The 12,253-nt window shown below is 46.8% G+C and overlaps 1 protein-coding gene across 2 annotated transcripts in view; it reads right to left on the bottom strand.

The window, feature by feature from the left end:
* The window catches only part of MYOCD (myocardin), a 94,871-nt gene that overhangs the window by 12,079 nt on the left and 70,539 nt on the right, over positions 1 to 12,253 (bottom strand). For both annotated transcript variants that reach the window (XM_044249129.1, XM_044249130.1), the window contains 2 exons: positions 10,197 to 10,447; positions 8,189 to 8,342 (listed from right to left, as the gene is read on the bottom strand). In XM_044249129.1, coding sequence (XP_044105064.1) covers positions 8,189 to 8,342; positions 10,197 to 10,447 — 405 coding nt within the window. The remainder of the gene's footprint in view (positions 1 to 8,188; positions 8,343 to 10,196; positions 10,448 to 12,253) is intronic.

Raw genomic sequence — 12,253 nt, 5'->3', positions numbered from 1 at the left:
AGTCAAAAACACCAAAAAGAAAATGCAAATGCAGATAGCAGTGTCAGACAGAAATAATCACAGGACAAGTAATAAAGTGTTAGTAAGCTCGATGTACCAAGGTTGCTTTAACAAACCCCCAATATAAACCAACACCTCAAAATGGGTAATGGGTGTGGTCAACTTGTCAGAAACAAAAGATGTATTTTTAAAAATTTATTTATTTGGGAGAGAGCGAGAACAAGAGGGAGAGAGAGAGCCCAAGCAGGGGAGAGGAGCAAGGGGAGACAGAGAAGCAGGCTTCCCGCTGAGCAGGGATCTCTATATGGGACTCGATCCTAGGACCCCTGGGTCATGACCTGAGCCAAAGGCAGACACTTCACCAACTAAGACACCCAGGAGCCCCTTTTATTGGCCATTAAAAAAAAATGTATCTTTTGTGGGCACCTGGTTAACTCAGTCAGTAAAGCATCTGTCTTTGGCTCAGGTCATGATCCCAAGGTCCTGGGGTCGAGTGCCTCACTGGGCTCCCTGCTCAGCAGGGGAGCCCGCTTCTTCCTCTCCCTCTGTTGCTCCCTCTGCTTGTACGTGCTCTCTCTGTCAAATAAATAAATAAAGTATTTTTTAAAAGATTAAAAAAATAAAAAATGGCCAATAATGGACATGTACCAGCATTTGTAACCCAAATAAAACAATTATGGACATATTTTTGCACTCATGAAATTGGCAAAGGAATTAAGAATACTTTGTTAGGGAAGAAGCGGCAAAAATAAGCCAATAAGAATGTTTTTAAAGAAAGTTCCTTAAGGGGTGCCTGGGTGGCTCAGTGGGTTAAAACTCTGCCTCAGGTCATGATCTCAGGGTCCTGGGATCGAGCCCCGCATCAGCCTCTCTGCTCAGCAGGGAGCCTGGGTACCACCCCCCCGCCCCTGCCGCCTGCCTCTCTACCTACTTGTGGTCTCTCTGTCAAATAAATAAATAAGATCTTTAAAAAAAAAATTTCCTTAATACCTTGCTATTCCAAGTGTGGTCCTTAGACCACCGGCTCCAAGGACATCTGGGTGCATGTTAGGAATGTAGACACTCGGGACCCCTCCCCACACCTACTGTATCAGAACCTGTATTTTACCCAGAGCCCCAGGGGATCCAGTGTGTAGAGTCATGACAGATAAACGCCTCAGCCCACTGCTTCTGGCAACTAGACCGGCATAGACGTTCAGGACAGAAATTTTTACAATATGTATTCTTTGGCAAGAACTTTAGTTTTTTTTTTCTTCTTCTTCTTCCTTTTTTTAAAGTAGGCTCCGTGTTCAACACAGGGGTTGTACTCATGACCCTGAGATCAATACCTGAGGTCAAGAGTCAGACGCTCTAATGACTGAGCCATCCAGGTGCCCCTGGCAAGAACTTTAAAATATGTTAATATGTTTCGGTTCAGGAATTCTACTCCCAGGAATTTAGCCTGGAGCAGTAATTGGATACATTAAAACAAATTTATGTACAAATTATATATATATATATATATATATATATATATATATATACATATATATATATATTTTAAGATTTTGTTTATTTGACAGAGAGAGATCACAAGTAGGCAGAGAGGCAGGCAGAGAGAGTGGAGGAAGCAGGCTCCCTACCGAGCAGAGAGCCCGATGTGGGGCTCGATCCCAGGACCCCGGGATCATGACCTGAGCTGAAGGCAGAGGCTTTAACCCACTGAGCCACCCAGGCACCCCACAAATTATATTTTTAATAGCAAAATTGGAAACCAAGTTAAGTGTCCGACAGAGGACTGTTAACTAGGTGGTAGAATGATATGCTATGAAAAATAAAAATTCCAGGATGCCTGCATGGTTCAGTTGTTTTAAGTGTCTGCCTTCAGCTCAGGTCATGATCCTGGGGTCCCGGGATGGAGTCCCGCATAGGGCTCCCTGCTCAGCGGGGAGCCTGCTTCTCCCTCTGCCTGCTGCTCCCCCTGCTTGTGCTCAGTCTCTCTCTGACAAAAAAAGTAAATAAATGAATAAATAAAACCTTAAAAAAATAAAAATTGTATTGAATATTGCAAATTATGAAAAGTGCTTATGATATATTAAACAAAAAAGCATGCCAGAAATTTATGTTCACAGGACTACCCTAGAGCAATAATTTTTAAATTTTTTTCAACAATAATTTTTAAAAGAAAACACATCCACCTGTATTTTAAATTTATAGGGAAATATAATCTGCAATGCTATCTCTGGGTCAATTATGTTTTAAAATACTCTTTACTTCTCCCTACACTATTCTCTTTCGACAGTAAATAATCACTTTATAATCATTTAAAAGGTATTTGAGGATTACAATATATTACAATATAAAAGGATTACAAGTCACACTACTGCAACTGGTAAATATACCAGCCCCCTCTTCATCTTTCTGGCACTGTCTTATCTTTTTTATTCCCCCCGCCCCCTAGAGTTGCTGGTTTGAAAAAGTATATAACGGCAACTCATTATTGTTTTAAATTTGAATTACTTAAAATTAATGAGTTCTACATTTATTTTTAGAATCTGCTCTGGCACTGAATGTTTTAAGCTATATCATTAAATAATGCAATTCATATTTGCACTTGGTTTACCTTACATTTCAGAGTATGACGCTGTGTGAGCTTGCTGGGGACAAAGGTTTGTATACATCTCTTTCCTACACTCCCTGGTGTTTTCACCGCCAATGAAAAAAGTAGAATGAACCCCTTGAAGCCATTCACTTTGGAGCTTCAACAATGATCCATCTGTCCCATCTTTAGTCATTTATGCCCCAAATCACTTCCACTATATTTCTTAAATTATTTTGAAGCAAATCATATAATGTGATCTGTAAATATTCCAGTTATCTTTCTCTAAAAGATAAGTGCCTTTTATTAAAATAAAAAAAAGATAAAAGACCATTATCACACCTGAAACCCATGAACAACTATTTCTTAATATCCATCATATTTTTCCAGTTTTTAAATTTCCCTTTATTTTCTGTTTCTCTCTCTCTCGTGCTCTCTGGCTCTCCGGTTTCTTAGAAACAAGAGAAAAAAAATCCATATACTGGATTAGCAAAGAGAAAAAAACCATATACTATGATGTTACCATGTATAACTTAAAGGAAAAAAAGGTTTATTCATTTGGGAGGGAGAGAGAGAGAGAGAGAGAGAGAGAATGAGCTGGAGTGAGGGACTAGAGCAGAGGGAGAGAGAATCTTCCAGCTGAGTGCGTGGCCAGACTCAGGCCTCCATCTCGCGACCTAAGCTGAAACTAACAGTCAGATGCTTAACAAACTGCGCCCCCATGAGCGCCCCCCTCCCCCATGTATAACTTTTTTTTTTCAAGATTTTATTTATTTATTTGACAGAGATCACAAGCAGGCAGAGAGGCAGGCAGAGAGAGAGAGGAGGAAGCAGGCTCCCTGCTGAGCAGAGAGCCCGATGCGGGACTCGATCCCAGGATCCTGGGATCATGACCTGAGCTGAAGGTAGAGGCTTAACCCACTGAACCACCCAGGCGCCCCCATGTATAACTTTTTAATGAAAAACCAAACTCTTCTGAGTGCTTTTCCCCTTTTACTCCTAGTCAGCAAAACATGAGCCTTTTGGGAGAATATCTACTTTTGATACCTTGTCTTTCTGATGACCTGTTTTAAAGGTCACCTTCATTAATTCCTCCTGTGTCTTCCTTTTCTATAAACTATGGTTAATCACCCACTTCCTTCATTTCTCTCCTTCTTCCCTTCCCACTCTTTCCAACTGCTCTCCTTCTGTCTTGTTCTGTCTTGTGGCTTCAACCTGCCCCACTATGCAAAGGATTCCAAAATTTCTGTGCCTAGGCTGACAACACAGTTGAGCTGAACTAGATCGGAAACTGCACGGACACTAACTAGACTTTTCCCCTTGGTCATCCTGGTGGTACCTCTGACTCGGTTTCCCCAAATGGAATGCATCTGCCAACATCCCTTCAGATCAGCTCCCCATTCTACCCTCCCAATGTCTGCCCCTGGTGTCACAATCCCTGGTGACACCTCTCCCCAGACACCTAGAGGTCAAGTCCAGTGAAGGTTTCTCTGTCTGTCCCTCCCCTTTTCCATCCTCATTTCAAGTGACAGTAGCAAAACCTTTGCGATCACTCAGTTAAAAATAGAACTATTCTCCAATCCAGTAATCACACCACTGGATATTTACTTAAAAAAATTATAAAAACTGGAATTCAAAGGCATAGAGGCACCCCTATGTTTACTGCAGCATTATTTACAATGGCCAAATTACCATGGAATATTACTCAGCCGTAAAAAAGAATGAAATCTTCCCATTTTGCAACAACATGGATGGAGCTAGAGAGAATTATGCTAAGTGAAGGCAGTCAGAGAAAGACAAAGACCATGTGATTTCACTCCTATGGGGAACTTAAGAAACAAACAAAATGAGCAAAGGAAAAAGAGAAAGAGAGAGAAACCAAGAACAGACTCTTAATGATAGAGAACAAACTAATGGTCACCAGAGGGGAGAGGGGACGGGGGACATAGGTGATAGGGATCAAGGAGGGCACTTGTGATGAGCTCTGGGTGTTGTACAGAACTGTCAAATCACCATATTGTACACCCGAAACTAATATAACACTGCATGTTCACTAGACTGGAATTTAAAATAAAATAAAGTTAAATTAAATTAAATAAGAAAAAACAAACAAAAAATCACTCCCTTAAGGCCAAACCCCAGTTTTCTCATCTATAGGCTGGTTCACTTGCACAGCATTTAGCCTCTTTTTTGCGGGGGAGGGTAAGCACGACATTTATTCACTTAGCGCATGATCTCAGTGCACCGTGTGCCTGTGGCATGAACTGTGAACTTGTGACTGACCACCATCCAGACTGGACAGTGTGCAGCCCACGCAGGGAAGTGAGGCCATCAGGATAAACGTCATCTGTCTCCTGAATTTAACTGCAGACTTCCCACTTTAACTTAAAATACGCAAATCAGTGTTACCCGAGAAACTGAAACTAAGTCCTATGAGTTTACCAAACTTACTTATGCTGTAAAGGTTCTTTGGCTTCTACAAGAGGAGATTTAAGTCTGTTTTTAGGGGTCAGCATTCTGGATTGACTTGTGGGCTCTGGACACACCAGGCAAGGTTGTCAAATGACCAGACGAAACTGGGGCGGCGTCCCCAGGTGGGGGAGAAAATGCAAAGAGTCTCTTTTACGTGTTAGCCTGAGTCCTGATAGAACTAACCTATTTCCCCCACTTTTCTCACCTGTGCTATTGGGCCAGCTTTAGGTTTATCAACAGTATCTTTCTTCTAGGGGCACCTGGGTGGCTCAGTCGGTTAGGGGTGTGACCTCGGCTCAGGTCGTGATCTCAGGGTCCTGGGATCGAGTCCCGCATCAGGCTCCCTGCTCCTTGGGGAGTCTGCTTCTCCCTCTGGTCTCCCCCCACACATGCTCTCTCTCTCTCAAATAAATAAAATCTTAAACAAACAAACCAACCCAGTGTCTTGGTTCTATACAACGTACCATTTTTGAGCTCAAAATTATCTAGGATGATCATGAGTTATGCCTTATTTATTTAGCCTCTTGGAGATCCTGATTTTTAGGTTCACATGTAAAACCTGTCTTGCAGGGTGAAAAATGGAAGCAGATCTACACAGCATGGTCGACTGATGGTTTACACTAAAAAACTGGCAGCTGTTAACCCCATCATTTCCTAGTACTGACGCTGATCTATTTTGACTCCAACCGGCCCATCATTCTGAGCATGTGCCCATCAAGGAAACCACCTTCAGCCACTCTGCTAGATGGCACATCACCTCTGGACGATGTTGTCTGAGATCAAGGCAACTTCAGATCTACCTGACCCCGAGCTCCCATCGTAAGTTAGACAACTTTTTAAAAACAAAACAAAATTTTTCCAATGTGGGGCTTGAACTCACAACCCCGAGATTAAGACCTGAGCTGAAATGATGAGTCAGATGCTTCACCAACTGAACCACCCAGAAGCAGCCAAAAAGTCTTTTTGCAGGGAACCTGGGTGGCTCAGTTGTTAAGCGTCTGCCTTCAGCTCAGGTCATGATCCCAGGGTTCTGGGATCGAGCCCCGCATTGGGCTTCCTGCTTGGCGGGAAGCCTGCTTCTCTCTCTCCCCTCCTCCCCTTGCTTGTGTTCCCTCTCTCTCTGTGTTTCTCTCTGTCAAATAAATAAATAAAATCTTAAAAAAATGTTTTTATTAACTGTGGTTAAAGACGTACAGCATGAAACATCCTTTAATCACTTTTAAGGATACAGTTCAGTGGAATTAGTAAATTCGCACTGCTGTGCAAATATCACCGCTGTCTGTCTCCGAAACATTTTCCTCATTGCATGCAGAACCTAGGTACCCATGACACACTAACTCCCCGTTCCTCCTCCCCACAGCCCCTGGCAGCCACCCTTCGACTTTCTGTCTCTTTGAACGTCTCTAGGTCCCTCGTGTAAGCAGATTCATAGAATAGTTGTCCCTTTGTGTCTGGCTTACTTCGTTTAGCATATTGTTGTCTGGGTGAGGGGAGCTGATTTTATACCGTCATGGATTTAGGACCTATGGAGTGGAGGGTGGGTGGCCCGCTGTTCTGGAGGGCATTCCCAGAAGCTTGGCTGCCTTATCCAGCCTTATGGAGGCTACGTTGGGACAAACTCAATGAAACCCAAGCATCGTGATTCCAAGCCGAAGGGACAGAGGAACTCGATATCACAACCCAAGACCCATTTCATGGGTAGGTGTCAGCCACTGGTAGCCATAGAATTAATTTTCTTTCATATGAAATAACCCCCACTGCCACCTTTCCCCTAAGGCAGATAATGGCTAAAGGCTGAGAATGGGAACGGAGGGTGACAAATAAGGACTGAGAAAGCCTGGCCCAGTGAAGACCATGGGGAGCTATAGAAAATTGGCTTTTTGGGGACAAGTGATAAGGTCCTTCGGGGGAGGAGAGAGTAACAGGTGGGTGGAAAGCAGGTGTACAGGTGGGATCACAGACAACGGAATGAGGCATCGAGGGGAGCAGGTGTGCTCACACATTAGAGGAGACGAAGGCACCGCAATTGCCGTCAGTTCTTTTGTAAGTACTGGAAGGATAAACATGCCCGTTGTGAGCGCTGTTCTGGAAGGCGTTAGGTTCAGCTCAGAGCCCAGGGTCCATCCCAGTGAAGGGACATGCTTGAGGTCTGTGATCCAGAGGAAAGTGCTCCCCCACACCCAGCACTGAACGCATCTCTGTCACATTTCAGGGCCGAGACGTTCTCAGACTCGGGGATTTCACAGAACCGTACGTTATTTCAAATTATGCAGCCGACACTGGGTTACCAACATGTCATCTTGTTCCCCAAGATTCACGTCCTTCTTTAACAATACCCCTACGTAACACAAAGAAACAAAAGTCTACCAGCCACATTCAACTTCCCGCCCACTGCTGTCATCATTACCAAACAGGATCTTTCTTTAGTTGCGGAACATCGGGAGGAAATAAATACTTTGAATAAAGATCTGCCGCGGTATGCTGAACACACTCAGATTTATGAAAAGCCTTTTACATGGTTCTTGCTTTTCTCATTTCACCAGAGACTGGATGAAGTTCATCATGGAGCTGTCTGCTGGCTTAGAACATTCTGGAAGCCCACATCAATCTTACCGCTGCTGTGTGCGCTAAGTTCTACCATGTATATACGATTCCTTCGGGTTCTCACAAGAACCCCTGTATGCAAATGAGTGATCCAAGAGGCAGAGAAATTAAGAAACTAACCCGAGGCTGCATAGCCAGGGAAAGAGCTGAGTTTTCGGAAGTCCCGGGGTCTTCTGCTTTGTGAGTGGGGGCAGGGGTTCTCAACCACAGCAGTTAAAATTTTGTCATCGACTTGAGTCTCCCCCATATCTTCTCCCTCTCAATGTCTGATTCAAGAAATCAGTTGGGGGAAATGTTAAGAAGCTACTGATGCATTTGTTGGGGCGCCTGGCTGGCTCCGTTGGTAGAACAGGTGACTCTTAATTTTGGGGTTGTGAGTTTGAGTCCCACGTTGGGGGTAGAGATGACTTACAAATAAAATCTTGAAAAAAAATCTACCAATATAATTTTTGAAAGATAGGAAGGAAGGAAAGAAGGGACGGAGGGAGACAGGGAGGGAGGAAGGAAGGAAGGAAACCACACCATATCCTATACCTTCAGATCATCTAGGTTTGATGGCAGCGGGCCAGGTTTGAGAGAAGAGACACCAGTTTGTCCAGAAAAGCTGTTTTTGACAGGAGACAAAGGGGTATTGCTCAGTGGTGTTGAAGTAGAGTTTGGATTTCTGACCATCTGTTCATTTGGCTCCCTGAAAAACAAACAAAAAAGAGGCACTTAAAATACAGCCAAATAGATATATGGGGGTGTAACACCATGATTTACAATAAGAAATGACACATTTGGTCCTTGTCCTTCCTTCTGGCACAGAGTTCCTAAAATCCTCGGAGTCTCCTAAGTGACGGGAGCCACGGGGGTGTTGTCTGTCATGCAGGCGAGGTGACTTTGTGAAAGCCCCAAGGTCACCTAAGGATGGGGGCTGGATGCCTGAGAACCAGCCCTGTGATTTGAGCTGGAAACTTTCATTCCTACCCTGGGAACCCTCGGGAGAGGAGCCGGGCTGGAAGTTGGGTTGTTCACTAATGACCAATGGTTTAATCAATCAGGCAGCCCCACTAACACCTCAAAGAACGGAGTTCGGGGTTTCCAGTTGGTGAACCCAGGGAGAACGACCAGAGTGTCACACTTGGGGTGGGGGGGGCAGGGAAATGCCTCGTCCTTTCCCCATCCCTTGCCCTGCGCATCTCTTAAATGCGGCTGTTCCTAAGTAACACCCTTTTATAATAAACCGTTGGTCTACTCAGTCAAGTGTTTCTCTGAGTTCTGGGAGCTGCTCTAGCGAATTCATGGAACCTGGGGAGGAAATTGTGGAAACCTCTGACCTATAGCCCAGGCCACCAGAAGCCCAGGTCACAACGTCTAGGCTTGCGATTGGGATCTGAAGTGGGGGAAGGTGGGGGCAGTCTTGTGGGACTGAGCCCCTCACCTGTGAGATCTGATGCTCTCTGTCCAGGCAGATGGTACCAGAATTGAGTGGAATTGCTGGGCGCCTGGCTGGTGATGTGGGGAAAGCTGCCCCCCACCCCACCAACACTGGAATTGGGTGGCCAGAACTTTTAGTGGGTAACTTGCATTTCTTTTTTTATTTTATTTTATTTTATTTTTTAAAAAGATCTTATTTATTTATTTGACAGACAGAGATCACAAGTAGGCAGAGAGGCAGGCAGAGAGAGAGGGAGAAGCAGGCTCCCTGATGAGCAGAGAGCCCAATGCAGGGCTTGATCCCAGGACCCGGGGATCATGACCTGAGCCGAAGGCAGAGGCTTTCACCCACTGAGCCACCCAGGCGCCCCGGGAAACTTGCATTTAGATCAGGTCACATGCTAATGGCCTGCAAGGATCAGGCAAGAAATCAATCAGCAGGAGAGGCAGGTTGAAGACACCAACCGGGCAGGCTCGGAGCCAAGGGGCAAGTGACACTCCAGATGAGTTCCAGGGAGACAGGAGGGAGCGGTAGAGACTCTGACATAGGGGAGAGTGTCCTGAGAGGCAGGAGTACCCCATAAAGCATGGTTGTATTCAGCTCTCAGCATCAGTGCCCACACGACCTGAGGCTGAGCAGACACAGGTGCAGGAACCCCCGCCCCAACTTTAGAGTTGAAGGGAATGGCCATTTGAAAGGTGACTGCCATGGGGGTGCCGTGTTGGGACCCCCAGACTCAATCTTTGGGGCTGGCTGTCACTCAGTCACTCAGGTCTGTTGCTTCCTAAAGCACATGGGCCAGGCAAATCCAAGAAACAGAGCCACCTGACACAGTTTCTCCTCTCGTCCACGATTCAGTCTGAGAGCGCTAATCCTTTCTCTTTTCCCAGCGATACCTCCTCGCAGGGCTTCGATTTCCTTGCTTCCCCCCCGGCCTTCTGCTCCTGAAAAGGTGGGCATGGTTCCTAAGTAGAGCCCTATTCTAAACCTACCAGATGAGGACGGGGCACCATCGGGGACTTGCTGGGGTCCCAGGTTCCGGCCCCCCATGCCTGGGACACAGAGTAGCCCTCCCCAGCCGGCCTCCGCTCGCCCCCGCTGCCCTGGGCCCTCCCGACTCACTTGAGCTGAGCTTGGTGAATCCCTGGGTAGCCGAGCCGGTGCTGCTGCTGCTGCTGCTGGCTCAGGATCTGGAGCTGCAGGAAGAGCTGCTGTTGCTGGAGCAGCCGGGCGTAGGCCGAGTCCATGGGCGGCGGGGACTTCTCCGCCTTCTGGTCCGGCGGGATGTACTGGTGGTATTTGAGCTTCTTCACCTTGGGCTTGGGGTCCTTGGGCTTTTTGTGGCGGTTCTTACTGTCGCTCAAGGACTTGGACTGCAACAGGGGGGAAGAGATGGCAGGTGCTTTAGGTGGGGGTGGGGGGTGGGGGCGGCTGGGTGTCATGGCTAGATCTCGAGGAGGTTCTGCTGCAACGGGCTTCGTCGAGTCCCAGAGATACAACAGAGCAAAGGCACAAAGCGCAGCGAGATCTTGGGGACTGAGGTTTACCTACTGCAGGTGCTTCACTCTAGAGTGGGGAGGGGGGGATATGACTCTCAGAAGGGGCTCCAGGAGCATCTCCCTCCCAGGGGGCAGAGTAAGACGGAAGCCTGGGTCTCGGCTAGGAGGCGTTCCTCGGCTAAAACGGACAGATGGGCACGATCTGATCCTGAGATGGAGTTGTGAGGGAGTTCCTCCCTCCGTATACAGGAAATCACCTTTAGTGAGGCACTCATTAAATTGGCTTTATGAACAACATCCCCTTGGATGAGCTAAGCTTGTCTTTGATGCGGATTTTTGCAGATCTGGGCGGAAAAGTAAGATAGTCTACCCCTTCCACCACCACGTCACATATGGACATAACCCCAGGAACTGACAGCCTCTGAGATCATGATACTTGACTTACCCTGAGAAGGGTGAGTGTCCCCCCCCAACCCGCCCTGCTGCCCCCAGGGATCCTTCTAGAAAGATACTAGAGACATAAGGACAGGTCTCAAAGGATTACACCTATACCTGTAACCTACTCCTGAAATCAAAAGGCCTCCCTATTTTAGGAGACAGTAGACCATACTGTCATCAGTTGAAGAAAAATCTTAGTTTTCCAGCCCTGACTTTAGGGAAACCTGATGGATTTCTGACAAGCAGCTTGAGAATTTGGGGCAAGGCACAGCGGGAGCTGCGATACCAGCGTCGTCCACGAGAGGGGGCCCCAGAACACCTGGCAGGCAGGTTCCCACGGGGCAGCTTCTCCTTTTTAACCACAAAACACACCTCTGAAAAGGGACCTGTCCAAATCGGTCTACAACTTCCATTTCTCTGACTCAGCGTGTCCCACCCCCGAAGCCTGTTCTGTGTTTTCTCAAGGAGGCTTCTTCGCGGGAAGTATTAAAGACGGAGCACAAGAATTCCCACGTGCTTGGTGGCTCAATTTCTCCCCCTCCTCCGTCGATTAGCATTCTGGCTAATTAATCAATCTTCTGGGCTCCCGGGGAATCTCCACGGGGCTCCTGCCATCAACACTGCCCTGCTTTGCTCGCGCTCAGCGTCTGTTCCCACCTCACCCCAGGACTTGCTCCTTGTCTGGGGAAGCTGCAGGCCGGTTAGGGATGGGAGCTCTTTCTCCATGTTGCCTTCGTACAGGGATGCTGGGCGTTCCAGAAGTTACTCCAGCTGGACCGCTTTCTTTGGAGAGCAGAAGGCAAAGCCTACAGAACCCACAGGAATCCTGATTCCATGGGCCTGTATCAGTCTATACTCTTTTTGAAACCAGAATCTACAAGGTGGTAAGTTTGTCTTTTTGATGTTTCTCTCTCTCTCTCTTTTTTCTATTTTCTGCCTAGAACTGCATGGCCAAAGGGAGGGGAGCACATTCATTTCTCTAAAGCAGAGATGAATACAAGATGCAGTGGTTTCAAATCCAGGCACAGATGCGTAAAGTAGGTTAGTGTAGTGCAAGAGGGCATGGTGTGGTCTGTGGCTAAAGGTCTGTGTCATTTTTTTTGCAAGAAGGCATTCTGATTCAAACCTGCTCGTGCCCTGGGCCTGCCCCACAGGGCAGCAGCCTACAATCCGTTTGCCTGCCCCGCAAAGACAAAGTCCCAAACCCCCTCTGTCGCCCAACCGCCTGACCCCTCCCACCCA

This window comes from Neovison vison, chromosome 5, assembly GCF_020171115.1.
Source record: "Neovison vison isolate M4711 chromosome 5, ASM_NN_V1, whole genome shotgun sequence".
Taxonomy (NCBI): domain Eukaryota; kingdom Metazoa; phylum Chordata; class Mammalia; order Carnivora; family Mustelidae; genus Neogale; species Neogale vison.
The sequence above is the reverse complement of the archived record's forward strand: the minus strand, read 5'-3'. Positions and strand labels throughout refer to the sequence as shown.